The 18,976-nt window shown below is 46.4% G+C and overlaps 1 protein-coding gene across 7 annotated transcripts in view; it reads right to left on the minus strand.

The window, feature by feature from the left end:
• Window positions 1-18,976, minus strand: part of CEP250 (centrosomal protein 250) — a 47,769-nt gene that overhangs the window by 19,595 nt on the left and 9,198 nt on the right. For 5 of the 7 annotated variants that reach the window (XM_060030916.1, XM_060030915.1, XM_060030909.1 and 2 more), the window contains 15 exons: window positions 18,714-18,796; window positions 18,323-18,488; window positions 17,472-17,578; window positions 16,956-17,210; window positions 14,992-15,088; window positions 12,594-12,695; window positions 11,910-12,071; window positions 11,192-11,370; window positions 10,702-10,884; window positions 8,626-8,770; window positions 7,645-7,791; window positions 6,715-6,945; window positions 5,675-5,868; window positions 5,323-5,450; window positions 4,968-5,137 (listed from right to left, as the gene is read on the minus strand). In XM_060030916.1, the coding sequence (XP_059886899.1) occupies window positions 4,968-5,137; window positions 5,323-5,450; window positions 5,675-5,868; window positions 6,715-6,945; window positions 7,645-7,791; window positions 8,626-8,770; window positions 10,702-10,884; window positions 11,192-11,370; window positions 11,910-12,071; window positions 12,594-12,695; window positions 14,992-15,088; window positions 16,956-17,210; window positions 17,472-17,578; window positions 18,323-18,488; window positions 18,714-18,796 (2,349 nt within the window). Of the gene's footprint in view, window positions 1-4,967; window positions 5,138-5,322; window positions 5,451-5,674; window positions 5,869-6,714; window positions 6,946-7,644; window positions 7,792-8,625; window positions 8,771-10,701; window positions 10,885-11,191; window positions 11,371-11,909; window positions 12,072-12,593; window positions 12,696-14,991; window positions 15,089-16,955; window positions 17,211-17,471; window positions 17,579-18,322; window positions 18,494-18,713; window positions 18,797-18,976 lie in introns of all 7 variants that reach the window. The other 2 variants (XM_060030912.1, XM_060030914.1) reach the window with 2 other exon arrangements.

Here is an 18,976-nt window from a genome sequence, read left to right on the forward strand (position 1 = left end):
CACGAGTGAAGTAAGTCGTGTAAAGCACTTTAAATGGTGCTGAGCACCCAGAAAGCATTCAGTAGCTAATAGCTATCATGATCTTCATCACTTTTCCTTTAAAATGTTTGTAGTCATAGTTATCCACATTTAGTGGGAAGGCCTCTAGTGTTTCACCCCTTTCCAACATCGTCTTGTGCACTCTCCCTTCACTTGCTACACTCTGGCTGCACTGGCCTCCTTTCAGGTCCTGGAGGACACCACGCACCTCCATTCCTTAAGGCCTTGACTCATGCTTTCCTTCTATTTGGACTGCTCTTCCCACCCTACCGTCACTCATGGCTTAAATGACACTTCCTCATAGATGCCTTCCCAGACCATACGCTCAAAACGGTCCCCCTTTGTTCTTCTTCTATCACCCAGTTCTTTTTCTTCATAGAACTTCCGTCATCAGTTACTCATTTATGTATTAATTTATTTAATACCTATCTTCCCCCAAGACTTGAAGCTCCATCAGGAGAACCATGTCCACTTTGCTCTCTGCTGTATCCTCAATGCCCAGCATCATGCCTGGCAGACAGTAAGAACTCAGCATTGCTTGAATGAATCACATTTCAGCTACTAGACTATTAAGATGCTTAAGAACAGTGATCTATAATACCACAGTTAATAGACCAGCTATGAATATCAAATCATACACTCTGGTTCAAAAAGCCAACTGTAAGAATATGGGAAAGATGAATTTAATAGTAGTTACGTGTCAAAAAAACCAAAACAAAACTGACCTATTTGCTCAATATGAGTTAGAAGTGTGTTATGGCTACCAGAAGGGCTAATTCTATGATGTTCAGAAGTAACAGTCAAGCGTTGCTGCCTAGTTTGTGGATCAGAATACTCTGCACACTGGTTCATGAGTGATGTGTATCATGTCTAGAGGAAAGCAACCGTGTTGGTGGGGTATTCCAAGCAAATCTAAGGCTGATTTGTTTCAGGTAATAGATTTTGGCTCAGCTTAAGGAATAATTTTCTAATAACTAGATCTATCTAAAAATAAATGGGCATTCCAATGGATGGAATACAACAGAAGCTAAGCAACCCTTGGAAGGGATATTGTAGAAGTGGACATAGCATAAATGCTACGAAATGGTTAATCCCTGCTCTACCACTTCTTAGCCAGGTAACCCTGAGTGACTTCTCTAAGTCTCAGTTTCCTCACTAGGTGGTTGTGTAGGCTATCTGAAATAACGTGACTAGCATTCAGCATGGTACCTGGCATGGGAAAGTGCTCAGCAAGTAAGTATCCACTATCACTGCTATTAAAGGGGATTCAGACACTAGATGGAAGAATGGAGAATATAACCCCTAAGAGTTTTTCTAATTGGTAGGATTCCAGGACAAGGCAGGCACTGTTAAAACTAACAGACTCTCTGGGAATTCCCTGGCGGTCCAGTGGTTAGGACTCTGCCAAGGGCCTGGGTTCAATCCCTGGCCAGGGAACTAGGATCCTGCATGTTGTGTGGCGTGGCCAAAAAACAAAAAACTAACAGACTCTCGAGAGTTACGCGGGCTTTCAACCCTTTCAATCAGTAGGGAGATCATAAAGTCAGACAATCAGAAGTCAGGGGGATTATCTGACTGAGAAGAAAGGAAAAGACGGAAGAGACTTTCCCATGATTCAGGTGTGGCCATGAGATGGTCAGTCCTTCCACGGATACCAAGTCTACATCAGGCGGTAACACATCATTCAGAAGTTTTATAGCTTCTTTTACTTGTAGGGTTTTCAGTGGGTGGTATGACTGATTCTTGCTGGGAAACTGAACTGCCTCTGGACACTGGTCATTCAATAAATATTTTGAAGTACCTACTATAATCTAGGCACATAATTCTAAAAAGAAGCAAACTTCTGGCTACCATCTTGCCAGCAAGTCTGCCTTGTAATAACTATCAAATCACAAATACACACAAAGCACAAGTCAACTTCCATTTCCAGAAATCTGACAAAGAAGCTCTCTGAACCCTCCACCTGTAAAAGGGCAAAACAAACTAACAAAACAAAAAAAATGCCAATTTAACTATTAAGTATATATTTTAATGTATCACTGAGCCAACAGGAAAATAATGAAAATTTCACTGGAGCCAAAATCAAAGCAATACTTGTGATCTAAAGAGGTAAATGAGCACAGAACAGGCTTTCCACTGGAGGTATTTACTTTACCTAACAACCTTGAAATTCATTTTCTGGCAATGTGGGCAAAGAAAACAGAAAACAAAGGGTGGGGAGCCTGACAGGAGACATAAGGCTGGACCTCCAAAGGGCTATCTGGGGTCAGGAAACTATGGCATATGGGCCAAACCTGGCCCTGTGAGCTAAGAGTGGTTTTTATGTTTTTAATGGTTGATAAGAAGTCAAAAGAAGAATAAGACTTTGTGACATGTGAAAATTATATGAAATTCAGTTTCAATGTCCATACATAGAGTTTTATTGGAACACAGCCATGCTCATTTACATACATGTCGTTTACAGCTGCTTTTGCACTAGAGCAGCAGAGAAGAGTGAGTGTGACAGAGACTGTATGGTCTGCAAGGCCCAATGTGGCTCTTCAGAAAAACACCCACCCATCCCTGGGCTACAGTCCTCAGTAAATGGATAAACCTGAGAGAGGGAGAAAAGGGGAAGAAAAAGGGAGAGAGAAAAAGTGGGGGAGAGAGAAAACAAAACACTGTACAGAAGGGAATAGCAAGAAAATTTGTCTTAACTTTCACAAAGGGCTATATATATATATCACTTGAGAATTCATAACCATAGGCTGGTGTTCATGTGGGTTCAGGGCCTGAATGTGGCCCAAAAACTTTAAACAGAAATTGTACTTTAAGGTGGTCCTGGGATGCTAGTCCTTCACCTTCCTCAGAGAAGCAAAAGCAAATCTCTGAGGAAAATCTCCTTTGCCTCAGGCCTAAAAGGATTCCCACAGAAAAATTTCCAGAGAACATGAGTTCAGAGTCAGGAATCACAAAACACATAGGGGCCAAGGTCATCAGTGAGAGCCAAGGGAAACAACATATAACAGAGATCCAAAAAGATTTTAGGTGTTGGAATTATTAGACAGCATAAAAGTATGTTTCATGTGTTTAAAGAATAAAAGAGGGGACTGCAAATATAAATTAGGGAGAAGACACTAAAAAATGACCAAGAAGATTTGAAAAAATAACCAAACAAAATGTTGAGAAATAAAATATTTAATAAATAAAATTTAAAACTTGGTGAATAGACTATAAAGCAGATTAGACACAGTTGAAAAGGGAAATTAGTGAATAGAAGAGGGATCTGAAAAAATATCACCCAGAATACAGTGTAGAAAAAGTACACATGAAAAATCTAAGACAGAAAGTTAAGATACCTGAAGGTTACACCAAGTTCTAACATACAACTAATTAGAGGCTTCTCAATACCAACAACGGAACAATCAGTATGCTGACAGAAAATAACGGTTACCTTAGAATTTGTACCTGAATTTTATACCCAGTGAAACTATCTTTCAAGAATACAAGTGGGAGGGATAAATTAGGAGATTCGGATTAACATATATACCTACTATATATAAAATAGATAACAAAGACCTATTATATAGCACAGGGAACTATACTCAATACTTTGTAATAACCTATAAGGGAAAAGAATCTGCAAAATAAAAGACATAATATATATATATAACTGAATCACTTTGCTGTATACCTGAAACTAACACAACATTGTAAATCAACTATACTTCAATAAAAAATAAAATTAAAAAAGGAAAAAGCTATAAAAAATAATAAAAGTAAAATAGACATTTTCAGACAATTAACTACCAACATACCCTCACCAAAGGAAATTCTACTTCAAGGAAAACAAATCCAAATAGAAAACCTGACACGCAAGGAGGAATGGTGAGCAAAAAAAGACCTGGTAAAATTTTCAGTGTATCTAAACAATTATTGACTGTATAAAATAATCAAAACACATAATGTATGGTGTTAACAACTAGTAATAACTAAACACAATGACTAATACAGTTGATAGGTTGGGAGGAGTGAATGCAGGTAAAATGTTCTCTGGTCCTTGTGTCATTCAGGAAAAGGGTAAATATACTGATTAACTTGAGATTTTATTAAGTATGTATTTTAAAATATTAAAGAACAACTAAAAGAATAAAAAATAGAGTACATATCATCCAGAGTAGTAGAGAGAAAAAAAGAAGTGAGAAAAGAATACAATTTAATAATCCGATATAACCCTCTAAAAGAAGTTAAGAAAGGTGAATTCCCCTCCCCAAAAGGTGTAAAAAGGCAAGAGAGGGCTTCCCTGGTGGCGCAGTGGTTGAGAGTCCGCCTGCCGATGCAGGGAACATGGGTTCGTGCCCCGGTCCGGGAAGATCCCACATGCCGCGGAGCGGCTGGGCCTGTGAGCCATGGCCGCTGAGCCTGCGTGTCCGGAGCCTGTGCTCCGCAACGGGAGAGGCCACAACAGTGAGAGGCCCGCGTACCACACCAAAAAAAAAAAAAAAAAAAAAAAAAGGCAAGAGAAATAGCATAAGATGGTGGAAATAAATCCAAATATGCCTATAATCACAATAAAAGCAAATGGACTAAATCAAATAATTAAAAGACAAAAGAAACAGTTCTGAATTGGGCAATAATAGGTCCAAGGCATTCCTCTGCTCCCTTTACACCCTGGGGCCAGTTTATCGATCCTAAATCCCAGGATCCACTCTTAAGTCTCTATACATACAGAAACAACAACAACAATAATACCTAACACAAATATAGAGCTTACTGTATACCAGAAACTATTATTAGTGTTTTCCATACATTAACTCATTTACTAGCTAGAAGCTGGATTTTGCACCATGGTGACCAACCAGACTAGTCCTGCTCAGATTTCACTTTTAGAAGCAGGAATATCTGCTGCTGTCTGTCTCTCCCATCCCCTAGCCACAACCACCACCTACCCATTTCTCCTGGAGCCGGTTCACCTCCTCCTCATGGGCTGACTTCAGCTGCTGCAGGGCAGCCTGCTCCTCTTGCTCAGCCTGGGCCAGCTGTCTGGCTGCCGCATCCCGTGCCTGCTCTGCCCGGCTCCGTTCAGTGTCCAGTTCCAGCTGCAGGCACTTCACTTCCCCTAAGATGCCAGGGACAGGATCTTGTCTCTGAGCCTCTGTCCTCCATCTTTCACCCCTCTCCCCAGACCTCATGAGGAACTCCCATCTCAGAGGCCCTGGGCCTGGCTCTAATAGCTTCCCACTGTCTTCCTAGCTTTCAACATCCCTGTGGAATGAAGTGCGCCCATCCAAGTTGGGTTCTTACCTTGGATTACTTCCTTGGCTTGAGTGACGGTTTGAATCTGGACCTCCAGCTGCCCCTTGGTGACCTCTATCACAGAATTTTGTTGCTGGGCCTCAAACAGACTGCTCTCCAGTAGCTCCTTGGCTGAGCTGTCAGGTTCAGGAATCGGGAGAGTTCTTACCCATCAAGCCCCTTCCTTAAGAGGAACTGGGTTCTAACTACTGGTCACCAAGAGAGAATTTGGGGGCGGGGAGGCAATTACAAATTCATAACTCATTTAGGCCCCATATACTTTGGGCAAGGAACTTAGGTTGGCTCCCCCTTGCCTTGTAAAGCTCTCTCTGCCCTTGGCAGAACCAGGTCCAGACCCTACCTGAGCCCCCGCAGTTGTTCAGAGAGGTCCTGCCGGTCCCGCTCCACAGCCTGCAGCCGCACCTCGAGAGCCGCCTTTTCCCGCGCTAGAGCCTCCTTCTCCTGGACTTCCCGGGCAAGCGCCTCTTCCTGTCGCTTTGCCTCCTGATGCAGCTGCTCCACCCGAGCTAAGGCTGCCTCCTGCTGGTGATGTGCCTGAGAGGAAGAACTGATGGGATACAGAGGGAGGCAGGATCCCCCCAGGGCTGCTATCGCCAGATTAGGGCCATGGGCTCCTCAGATTCTGGACCCAGCTCTGTGAGCCTTGAGCACTGCCCACTCACACCAAGTACCATTTATCTATTCCCCTGATCAACCTACAGAGTCCCCAGCCCAGGAAACAGGCTCTCCTTTGAGCAATACCCTGTGCTACGGCTGCAAGAGATCTACCTCTAAGGAGCTTTTAGTCTTAAGGAGAGGTAAGACACACACATAATACCAGGAAGAAAGTGATCAGTGCCCTGAGAAAAAGGCTCTGAGAAGGGAGATTATGTATAATTACTAGGGCAATGAGATGCTTGGTAGAGAAGAAAGATGACCTCTGAGTTGGGGCACTGGTTCAGAAAAAACTCAGAGCCCCTTGCTATGTGTTACACACTGGACTAAAAGCTGGAGTTATAAAAACAAGTAAGACATAGTCTTGCCTTCAAGGAGCTTTTGGTCTAATGGTGGAGACACATAAACACAGATAATTATAATATAGTACGAAGGGAGTGGTGGTTGAATAAATACAATGTATTATCAGAAAACACAGGAGAGGCATCTAATTCAAACTGATGGATGTGAAGCAATGAAGAATCAGTGAAGGATTCCTCTAGGAATTCTTTTAAAAAAACTGGAAGACATACCCCAAACTAGTAACACTGGTCATTTCTAGGAAGTGAGATTTTCCCTTCCTGAATCATTTCTGTAGTGTTTTCATTTTTTACAGTGAGCATGTATGTACAACGAGCATGTACAGCGAGCATCCTTAATGGGATGGTAGCAGTTTTGTCTTCTCACCTCGCTTAGTTTCTCTTGAATTTCTTCCTTCTCATCTTGTATGCCCCTGAGATCTGCCTGCAGCTCAGCCCTGGTCTCCTCCGCTTTCTGCAGCTGAGCCTCCAGGTGGGTGTTCTTTTCCCACAGGGCTTCCTTGTTCCTCTCGGCCTCTGTCAGGCCCACCTGCAAAGTGTTTCTCGCCTGCTCTGCTGCTTCCATCCTCCTGCACACAGACTGGTTCTCCTGTTCTAACTACTGGCCAAAAAGGGAAGGACATCAAAGACAAAGGGTTACGGTTTAGAGATGAAGTGCTGAGACAGAAATCCAAGAGAGATATGAATCTGTTCTCCACAGATGAACACAGGAGTGCTTACGAGAGAGGAGGACTATGCACACATTTGGTCTGGGGTCTTTACTCCAGGTACTAGATGGGTTGATGCTGGGGACAGAGAGAAAAAAGGCAAAATCCTGCTCTTAAAGAATTCAGAATAAGGGAACATACAACATTTCCGGGGCTCAAGGGAATGGGGTAGTGAAGAGACGTGTTAAATTTGTAACCTCTAGAGAAAATTCTGGGACTTGGGCTCTTCAACAGATCCTTTTCTGTGATTGCTGTTATCTCATACAACAGGATTAAAACCCAGTCTTCCTTCCAGAGGACATGGGCCTAGCCCTGATGATTTTACCCTAAAGCCCAAAGGTAGTTAGTTCTGCTGCAGATGTGGGAGGGGTCTATTTTTAATGGCTGAGCCCAGGCCTTGTAATCTTTGCTCTCCTTTGCACTATAAATGTTCCTTTTGCTCGTTCCAGGACTACACTTGGGAGCTGATCTGTCTTGGGCTGATCCATTTAAGAACTGTTCCTTGTTACAGGCATCAGCTTTGTCTGTCCCTCCCTTGCCCTCGGTTGGGGCCCAGCCCTACCCTGTGGATCAGAGAAATCTTTGCTCACCTGGAGAAGCTGCTGGTTCAGCCCAACTTTATCTAAGGCCAAAGCCTCATTTAAGGCACTGAGTTTGACAGCTGCAGCCCGAAGATCAGCTACCTCAGCCTTCAGGCTGTTCTCAGAACTTGACAGCTCCACAATAGACTGTTCTGCCTAAAAGCAGAGAGTTAGAGTTTCATTTTCCAGTTTTCCTGCAACAGTGAACAGCTCACATCCCCAACATCTGCTGCTTTCCTTGTACAGAGATCAGTTAACACTTCATTCCTTCCCTTACATTCTGAACAACTTTTCCCTTCATTTCTTCATTCACTTACCCATTCATTCATTGAAGAGTAAGAGAGGAACTCACATTACAGAGGCACAGACATCAGGATGTATAAACAACTACAACTGTGATGACACCATAGCCAATGTAAGCACAAAGTGCTCTGGGAACTCAAAGAAAGCATTAATTCAAAATGCTTGGTAGAAGAGTCGACAGTTAAGTTGGGTACTGACAGATGAGGAACAGTTTGCGGTTGAAAGGGGAGGAAAGAAGCAGTCCAGGTAAAGGGAAAGGTACATACAAAGTATTAAAATCACGAAAGAACGGGTAAAACTGAGAATGTAATGAATGCTATGTGGCAGGAACGAAGGTACATGAGGCGTTAGGACAGCGAGCTGGAGTGAAGAGGAGGCTAGAAACAGTTTGGGGCAGGTGGCAGAGGGCTTTGCATGTGGTACCAAGGAGCTGGGAAGCCAGTGAATGGTTGTAGGAAAGAGACTGACATGACCAGACTGACACTTTAGAAAACCATTCTAATTGCAATACAGAGAGTCTGTTTGGAGGGACAGAACCCAAAAGCAGTAACTAGGCATTGAGGCAAGAAACAGGAAGGGCCATGACTTGCAGGATGAAGAATGAGGCAGGCTGCGCGCCTTTTTCCTGGAGACACAACTTTCCAAGCCGCCCGCCCCACCCAGCCAGCGAAGGGGAGGACCACGCACCCTGGCCAGTGCGGCGGTCACTTCTGTTTGCTCTTGTCTCAGCAACTCCCCTTCCAGGCGACTGGACTCCAGGGCTTCCCGAAGGGTGATCACTTCACTGAGCGACTCTGACTGTTTGGCTTCTAGGACCGCCAGCGTCTCCTGACTAAGATGGAAAACAGAAGGGGGCTAGAGGAAATCTCAGGGAGTGGCCACACCCCAAAAGATAACAGGAATGTAATTGCTTTTGCGATGCAAAAGAATGAAGGTGGTCTCCAAAAACTGATAAGGAGAGGTCTCCAAGACACATAACATGAAAAAAGCAAGGCGCAGAACAGTATACATGGTGCACTATCTTTTATGCAAGAAATTGGGGGAAATAAGGATATATGCATATATTACATAAAGCAGCACTAGACATATTAATAAGAAATTAATTTAAATGGTTACAAACAGAAGGAAGGAAGATGGGATGAATGAAGCCGAGGGAAGTAGCACTTTCTATTTGCATACCTTTTAAAATAGTTTTGACTTTTGAATCATATAAATAAGTGTATTATCGAGTCACACAAATTAAATTTAAAAACATAAAACTATCTTTGTGGATTGTCTCTCCTTTTCCTAGGTAGAGGGGAGACCACTCCTTGTGCAAGTCATGATCCTTAGAGCAGTCATTCAAGATTCCATTATTCATGCCTACTAGGCAGAAGGAGCTAGGGAACAGGTGAGGAGGGGATGCATCAAAGATGAAGAAGAGGGCTTCCCTGGTGGTGCAGTGGTTGAGAGTCCGCCTGCGGTCCGGGAAGATCCCACATGCCGCGGAACGGCTAGGCCCATGAGCCATGGCCGCTGAGCCTGCGCGTCTGGAGCCTGTGCTCCGCAACGGGAGAGGCCACAACAGTGACAGGCCCGCGTACCGCAAAAAAAAAATATAAAAGAAAATAAATAAAATTTAAAAAAAAGATGAAGATGATACAGGGACTTTCCTGGTGGTCCAGTGATAAAGAATCCACCTTCCAATGCAGGGGACGCGGGTTCGATCCCTGGTCAGGGAACTAAGATCCCACATGCCGTGGGGCAACTAAACCCGTGCGCCACAACTACTGAGCCTGCGTGCCTCAACTAGAAAGCCCACGTGCCACAAACTATAGAGCCCACGTGCTCTGGAGCCTGTGCGCCACAACTGGAGGGAGAAAACCCACACGCCACAACTAGAGAGAAGCCCGGGCGCCACAACAAAAGATCCTCCATGCTGCAATGAAGATCCCGCATGCTGCAACTAAGACACGATGCAGCCAAAATCGAAAAAAAAAAAAAAAAAGATATAGCCCCTGCTACCAGGTACTGAAGACTTACCATATGTCAGGCTCTGTGCTGGCATTTTGCAGAACACTGCTTTAATCTCCCCAAAGACTCTTCAAGGGAAATATTATCAGCCCCATTTTACAAATAATCTGTCCAAGTGGCAGAGCCATAATTTAAACCAAGCTTCTGCCCAGCTCTAAAGTCCTTGCTTTTTCTATGACATGGTATCGGGGAATTTACAAATGAGCTGGGTCCCTGTACTCTGGAATTCCCTTCCTTGACCAGCTCATTTCCCATTACTTCCCAGGATCAGTCCTACCGTTTGGCCAGCCCGGCCTCCTCTGAACATGCCATGAACGTTCCTGACTCCTTTTCTTTGCTAATCTGTTCCTTTAGCCCTTGTCCCACTCTCTACCAATCAAAATATGTCAAGGCCCAGCTCAACGGCTACCCTCTCCTCCATGAAGCTTTCAATAATTAACTGTTACTCCTATTCACCCAGAGGACCTAGCTTGAAGCTCTTTTTTAGCTCATACTTCATCTGGCCACGGTTTACTTGTCTGACTTCCCCATTACACTGCAAACTGCTTGAGATCAGAGCCTGTGTCTTATTTATTTCTGTACCCGCCACAGGGCCTCGGCCCTCCTGGGTGTTCAGCAATGCTTGGATGAACTTTCTGTTTTCATCCTCCTGCAAAGGATGGAGCAGTAAGCTAATCTGAACCCACCGAACACCAGGCTTCAATTTACTCCACTTTCTAAGAGTGGGGAGGGGCTGTCACACGCACGCACAGGCGCTCCCGTTCACGGATGGCCAGGTGCAGCTCCTCCCGCTGCTCCTCCTTCTCGCCCTGAGCACAGTCGCCCTGCAGCTGAAGCTCCATGTTTGTCCTCCGCAGTCGCCACGCCTCCTGCTCCAGCACCTCCAGCTGCTGCTGCAGCTCCTCCCTGGTCTTCTGCAGGAGCTCTCGCTCCCTGGAAGGAGACCGGACATGAACAGAAACCCTGGAACCTAAAAGCCCTCCTGGAAGCAGACAGCACAGGGTCAAAGGAGAGAGGTTTATGGTTCCTTTAAATATCTCATCTTCCCTTTTGAGCAGGAAACTGTTTTTTTTTTTATCACAAAGACCCAAAACTGAGTGAGCAGGAACCAGCAGAACACAAAGCAAGGAGGCCCTGAGCAGCTGTGGGTCTAGGGAAGAACAGGGTCAGCCAACCAAACACATGGGCTGGGCGGGGACTGAGCCTGGGAGGAAGCGGGGGATGAACAGCTCCCGCTCACCTGCTGAGAGAGTCCACCTCCCCCTGCAGGTCCACAGTCTGCCCTGCCAGGGTGTCCCGCTCCCCGGTGAGCTGCTGTAGCCGCTGTCTCAGGGCCTCACCCTCTTCCTCCCACTGATGATGCTGCTGCTGCAAGGAGCTCACAGCTTCCTGGCAGCCTGACAGCTGCTGCCTTAGGTCCTGCGGAGGAAGAGCATCAGAAGTGAGGTGGTGAACAAGAGCGCAGGGCAGAGGAGGGACGTCATAAGCCTGAAAGTAGGGCTGGGCAAGGGGGTTGGGGGCTGGTGCAACAAAGGGAAGCTACGAAAAGAGATGAGACCAGTCGAGGAGACAGAGCATCAGAGATGACTGGGTTCTGTGGCTTCCAGAGTGTCAGAGTCCATCATCTTCAAATGTAAAATGGTGGGGGTGGTAAGTGTGGCTGGGACCCTTAGAATTGGGGAACGCTTACCCACACTCCCCTGGGGCTCCACTTTGCACAGTGCTGTGTAAAGACTGCCTCAAAGTGGAGCGTGCCAGTGGCTCGGAGAGTGTGCCTGCTCCCCACGAGCACAACTGGGCAGACACAGAGATTCTAATGGGCACTTCGGGGTGTTGACAAAACACCTTGTGACTGGTCAACGTAGCAAAAGGGGCAGTCTGGGCTAGGAGGGTACCTGGGGCCCAAGTCAGTTTAGACACCCATCCCTGTGGCTGAGGAGGAGTGCTGGGGTTCTCACCTGCACAGCCTGGCGTCTCTGAGTCAGCACTGAACGCACCAGAGAAAGAGCCTTGTCTGGCTGCTGGGAATCAAACTGGGAGGAGAAGCCACTAGGGTCCAACTCCAAGGAGCTCTCATGACCAGAGGCTTGGGCCATATTGTCCTCCTCTTCTACCATGGCCTGAAATCCAACACAGCAGGGTCACCATCCTACTGACCAAGGCCTAGAATCCATGTAGAGGACTAACATGCCAGCCTGGACAAACCTGATGTTTTCTCTCTCAGGTCCTCTCCCTGGGGGGTGGGAGGAGGGTATCTTAAGAGCCCAAAAGGTTGGTTCCTTCAACTCCTCAAACCAACTCTTCCCCTTCGGTCACCCAAACCTAGAACGAGCAACAAGACTAGCACCCCTTGAACACCCAAGGAATAAATGAAGGAAGAAGAGGTTGCTGAGGTAGCAAAGGCCAGGATCCAGCCGCTGCCGGAGAACTGCAGCTAGCAGTAAGAGAGAGGGCGTTTCAGCAGGCAGTGCCAGCACATGAAAGCTTAGCTACTCCTCAGGGTTCCAGTCTTCAAATGTACTCAGACAATTCCTCCCCACAAGACCCTAAGTCCAGACTCCTCTAGGCGCACCTGAGAGGACAGGGAGGTCTGGGGAGGGTGAGGCTGGACCGGTTACTGTGAACCAGAGGCTTACCAGTACCTGGGTTATGTCCTTGATCATTTGCTGTAAAGACAGCTTCTCCTCTTGGGCATTCCTACTTAGAGATGCCTCGTGTTCCATTAATTCTGCGTGATTTGCCTCCTGGACAGGGAACCAAATACAGCCTATGAGCCAAACTCTCAGAAGAGAATTTATCATTCCAGGCCCCAAATTAACCAGAGTCTCATTCTGTCTATTCTGTCAATCCCACTTTTCCCCTGACCACACGTGAATGCTAACACTGTCCCAGGATTCTGAAGACAATGTGATGTGGTGATTAAGAATTCAGATTAAGGGATTAAGAGCTCCAAATTAGACTGCCTAGATAAGATTTCTTGCTCTATCACTTACTAGCTTGGTAACCTTAGGCAACTCCTTCTTTGAGCTTCCTTCTCTTTAAAATAGGACTAAGGGACTTCCCCGGTGGTGCAGTGGTTAAGAATCCGCCTGCCAATGCAGGGGACAAGGGTTTGAGCCCCGGTCTGGAAAGATCCCACATGCCGCGGAGCAACTAAGCCCATGCGCCACAACTACTGAAGCCCACGCACCTAGACCCTGTGCTCCGCAACAAGAGAAGCCACCGCAATGAGAAGCCCGTGCACCACAACGAAGAGCAGCCCCCACTTGCTGCAACTAGAGAAAGCCCGTGCACAGCAACGAAGACCCAACGCAGCCAAAAATTTTTTAAAAATGGAAAAACTTAAAAAATAAAATAAAATAGGAATAATTAACAGCAACTACTTCATAGATTTGTTTTGAGGCTTGAATGAAAAAACTGCATGTAAATTACTCAACACAGTGTCTGTCAGAAAGCAAATGTTCATTAAATGTGAGCTATCATTGGATGAAGGATGGTTGCTGTCTCTGAACAGCAAATTGGCACTTGAGACTTAAAGCCAGAGGAACCTCTAGCCCCAAGGTCAGCAATAAATTTGAACTCTCAAAATGTCCCCTCCTCCTTCTTACCTTATTGTGCTAGTGAAGGCTTAAAGACGCAGATTTGCAGCTATGTTTTTTTTTTGGCCTATATAAAATTTGAACCAACATTTGTAAATTGAGAGATTTTTCTGAGCTGAGAAATTCATAAAAATTCATAAAAATCTGAATTTCTGGCTTCTCTCAAAAAGTCAACATATGGGCCACACCAGCCCCCATCCCTACATGGCAATAATTTACTGAAGTTGAATAGAGGATGGCTCCTCCAGATGGGACATATATTCTTCAGGGTCCTGCAGTCCTCACTACTCCTCACTGTTTCCTTACTATTGAGATCAAGTGTTCCCTGTTATACTGAAAACTAAATATGACAGCACTGGAAAATCAGAATTCTTATAGGTGAACCCACTTCATTCATTTATATTACCTGGGCCCTGCAGACATCTGAATTTGCAAATTCCTGAACAAAAAGAAACCAAGGGCTTCCCTGGTGGCACAGTGGTTGAGAGTCCGCCTGCTGATGCAAGGGACACGGGTTCCTGCCCCGGTGCGGGAAGATCCCACATGCCGCGGAGCGGCTGCGCCCATGAGCCATGGCCGCTGAGCCTGCGCGTCCAGAGCCTGTGCTCCACAACAGGAGAGGCCACAACAGTGAGAGGCCCGCGTACCGCAAAAAAAAAAGAAACCAAAAAGGCATAAGCATGTCTAGCTCCCAGCTGATCCTAGCTTGGATGAGAAGACTAGGGATATGTATGTGGATAGGGGTGCAGGATTTGCCTAAAATCAGAGATCTGAAAATTCCCAGAGATGAAAGGAAATGTGCAATCAAGCCAGAGGTTCTAACTTCCAACCTTAGAGAATCCCTTTGATAACAACCCTGGCAGATGTTAAGCCAGTGACACAAACCTCACTCCTTCATTAGACAGGCTGTTCAACTACCAAGCAGCTCCAGCTGCTCTACCACCCTGTAACTTCCAGTCACTGGCAGTGATTGTGCCCCCCTGGCAAACATTAAACAAGCCAACTCTCTTCCCTGGTGTCAGTCCTTCAGTTATGTGAAGGCAGCCATCATGTCTTCCTCAAGCCCTCCTTCTCCAGGCTAACCACATGCATGCTCCTCAGGTGTTTCCCGTATGACTAGGTTTTGAATCTCTCCAAACATCCCCCCCCCCACTTGGCTAGTGTGCCTCTTCATGTGTGTCTCACTCTCTCGGAGGAGGACACACTGCATGCACGCACTGCTGTAGTTTCCCTAGGAATATAGTAGGGACAGTAGACAGCTAATGTTTATTAAATGGATAAATGGATGAGTTAAATAATTTTCAGATTCAACCAAAATTAATTTTTTAGCTTTAGGGGATTTCATCAAGGAACATTTAACTGGTATCCTGCACTCTCTGTCCATAAAGGACAGGAATCTACAGGCCCACTCCCAACTCTCCCAGAACAAAGGATCACGTACCAGGATCTCCATCGTCTCTCTCAGAGCCTTTACCGTCTTTTCATAATCTTCATTTTGCTTCTGAGACTGCGTCAGTAGAGCAGAGAGCTCGGTCACCCTGAAGAGAAGAGCATAGCACAGTTACCTGGGAACCCACTGATGTGGACAGAGCTATGCAGCACACCCTAACCCAAGCCAGACACCCCCACTGCCACCCCCCCAGAGTCCCTTGGGTGCCCCCAGCCCCTGCACTCCCTGAATACATGATGCTATAGCCTTGAACTCGGGGAGGGGGAGCCAAAAGCCACTCAGACGCATGCAGGGATTTACCACATCTCAAGACTGGAACACGTGTTTGGGGGCCCAAGAGCTGAAGGAAAGCCCTGGACCAGGCCCTTCCAGACCCCGCTTGATCTTGAAGTCAAGCGCCCTGAAGCCAACAAGAACATCAGAATTGCCACATGGGATAGTCCCAAAGTCCCTCAAGCCCAAGGTTCTAACTCTGATAGAGAAAAAGGAGGGGCGAATTGGGAAAGATTATGGTTAACCTCCCTGATACTAACCTCAAAGTTCAGGGAAATCACCAGGCATCTTTATCACCTAACACCATATCCTGGAGCTCAGTACCTGGTGTTATATAAGTAGCTAAATAAATATTTCTTGAATGAAGTTATCAAGGAGCTTAATTTTTTATTTCAAAGTCTTCATAATTTTATTCTGTATCATCTTTAAGAGCTTTAACTCACTGTATGGTCATTCATTTAGTTATTGTATGATTCAACAAACATTTACTAAGTGTCTACTATTATCGCAGGTGAAGTGCAAAGCACTAGAACACAAAACTTACTAAGACATGGTCTCTGTCCTTGTGCTTCCCAGTGCCTTCACAACCCAAACAAAACAAACTGCAATTTACACACACCACCAATAGGTGGTGACACAACCCTAGCCATGGGGTATAAACTGAACTTTGCCCCAAGATTCAGATGGAGCTCTTTGTTTACGTCCCTGCCCTTCTTATCATTTTTTAAAAATCTATTTTATTATAATCCAAAAAATAAAAGAGCCTAACCAAAAAAACCCAAAACAAAACTAAATAATCAACGAGATCAATGTAACAAGCACGTCAAAAGACCATAGGGGGGACTTCCCTGGTGGCGCAGTGGTTAAGAATCTGCCTGCCAATGCAGGGGACACAGGTTCGAGCCCAGGTCCAGGAAGATCACACATGCCGCGGAGCAACTAAGCCTGTGTGCAACTACTGAGCCTGCGTTCTGGAGCCCGTGAGCCACAACCACTGAACCCACGAGCCACAGCTACTGAGCCCACGAGCCACAACAACTGAGCCCACATGCCACAACTACTGAAGCCCGCACGCCTAGAGCCCATGCTCTTCAGCAAGAGAAGCCACCGCAATGAGAAGCCCATGCACCGCAACAAAGAGTAGCCCCTGCTCGCTGCAACTAGAGAAAGCCCGCATGCAGCAATGAAGACCCAATGCAGCCAAAAATAAATAAATAAATTTATTTTTTAAAAAAATGTATATAACAACAAAAAAAAGACCATATGGGGGCACAGTAATGTAACAGGCTATCAAGGTCATAGAAGAGGTGACATTTAACTATGCCTTAAAGGATAAGGCAGAGAGAGAAGGGAGAGAGGCATTCCAGGCTAAGGCCAGCATCTACAAAGGCAGAGAACATGGAAGAACTTGGCTGTTCTGGGAATGGCAAATAGTTTGGTGTTGATAGAGGAGAGTCACAGCCAGCTCTGTAAGTCAAAAGGACAGAAACTGAGCTGCAAGACAGTCTGAGGGCAGAGGGCAGTGAGACAGCCCCAACTGGGTTTCAAACTAGACTCCCTCTGGCACATCTCCTTCCCCTCTTGTGGGAGGAATGCTCTTCACATCTCCCCCACCTATCTTGACTCCCTAAAGGAGTCAAGTTTCTCTTAGCAAACCCCTCCTAGGACCCAGGCCATCTCACCGATCCTGAAGCTCAGCCTTCTCCAGATGCCCTTGACTCTTCAGCTGTGTTAACTCCTGACTCCTTTCATGGGCTTCCTTCTCCAGCTCCTGGGTCCTGGCTAGTAGCAGCATCAACTGGGATGGCTCACTCCCATTCAGTCTCCCAGATCCATCAGATTCCCGGGACTGTGGTGCTCCCACAGTCAGGCGCAGACAACAGGTCAACAGGGAACCTGAAAGCCTCACATGCTCAGCCTTGAGCTCCGTCAGGTCTCTGAGTACAAGCAAAGAAAAGAGCAGACTCCAACAGGGACCAGGAACAGGAAAGGGAGCATGGAGGTCACGCCCAGGGAAGCCTGAGGAGCAAGTCTGGGAAAAGTCATCTCAATCCAACAATCCAACAATTCCATCCCTCCCCACCAACTCTTCCACCTCTGCCTTTCCCCCACAACCTGATTCCCTTCTATAGCAGCCCACTGTCATGCGAATAGAGTTGGTAGGGGCAAACCTCCTCCCGTCATACCTCCACACTGACCTGTCAGTGGCTGACTTCATTTCCAGGAAGTGGCGACGGAAGGTCACCACCTCCCGCCACAGACCGAGAAGGCGACCATGCTCCCCTTTCAGGTAGCCCTTGAAGAACTGTGTGTTCAGAAACCCAGGTCATACCAAAGGGCAGAGGACATCTTTTGCCAACACAGGAGTCTTGGATTCCTCCTGACTATTGGGGGGGAAGTGGAGGGCCTTAAAGGAGATAGCTTATGAATGGGTGTCTATGTTCAGGCGATGCTGAAGTGTTTAATAAAGTTAGCAGTGGGATTCAAGAGGTCAAAGGGCCTAGGATGGTATATGGCCTTCTTTGAGCTAGATTAGAAAAGGATAAACAGTAGCTGCTCAACAAATGGGAGCTATTACCATCATCACCACAGACTTATAATGATGATTAAATGATATAACATATGTAAATCATCTAACATAATGCCTAACAGAGCAACGGCCCAGGAAACATTAGTTTCCTTTAACTGGGATCTGAAAATTTCTTCCCCATTCAATTTCAACAGCTACCTCCTTAGCATCTAGATTGCAGACTTCCAGATGAGGGGGGTCAGTAAACTTTAAGATCCATCTAAAACCTATGCAGGAACAGAGTTGCTTTGAGTGTCATGCTACCTGCCAGCAAAACCTCGACTGGGCAGGTAAGAACAGAACTAAGGTGACAGCCCAAGCAGGGCAGAGCTGCCAGCATGAGCAGTAAGGACGGCCAGAGACTTTAACAAACAGCTCAGTTTCCATCCAGGTCCTGAAGTTAACCCCTTCCAGCACTGACCAGGCAGCGCCCAGACTGCAAGTCCTCCTCTCACCATTCCCGCCCACTGTTTCTCTTACCTCCTGCTCCATCTGCCACTGGCTCTCCTTCCTCATTAGCTCATCCCGGGCCCGGCTCCAGTCTACTGTCAATTTTTCCACATCTTCCCGAAGCGCTTTATTCACCACGTCAGCTTTTTCCATGTGCAGCCGAAGCTGGGTGTTCACCTCCGCTAGACTCTCACACCTGCACTGGGGAGGGGTAGGAGCAAGTACTAAACAAAGGTCTGAGCCAACCCTTGGACCTCTTGGAGTAAGATGACAACCACTGGAACTTTCCACTGGCAGGAACTGGAGGGCTAAGCCTGAAGTCCTTGATTCTAATCCATGTTAGCCCTCGAGACAGAGGTTTTCCATCAACCTTCTCTACCCGCCTGCCAGCCACCCAGGCCAGAAAGTTGGGGCCCATCACCTCTGTTGCTCCTCCTCCAATCGGGTTAGCAGCTGTTCCAGGTTTGGCTCCTCCACACTTTCCCACCTCTGAGGGACCGGTCCCTTAGCCAGACAAAAGCAAGCTTTCATTTACCTCCAACAAGAACATCCCACAGACCAATTCCCTGATGCCCCCTTCTACTGCAGCCTGCTTATTGTTTTTAAAGTTCATCCGTTTATTTTATTTTTATTTTTGGCCACACCGAGCAGCTTGTGGGATCTTAGCGCCCCCAACCAGGGATA

Source organism: Delphinus delphis, chromosome 15, assembly GCF_949987515.2.
Source record: "Delphinus delphis chromosome 15, mDelDel1.2, whole genome shotgun sequence".
NCBI lineage: Eukaryota > Metazoa > Chordata > Mammalia > Artiodactyla > Delphinidae > Delphinus > Delphinus delphis.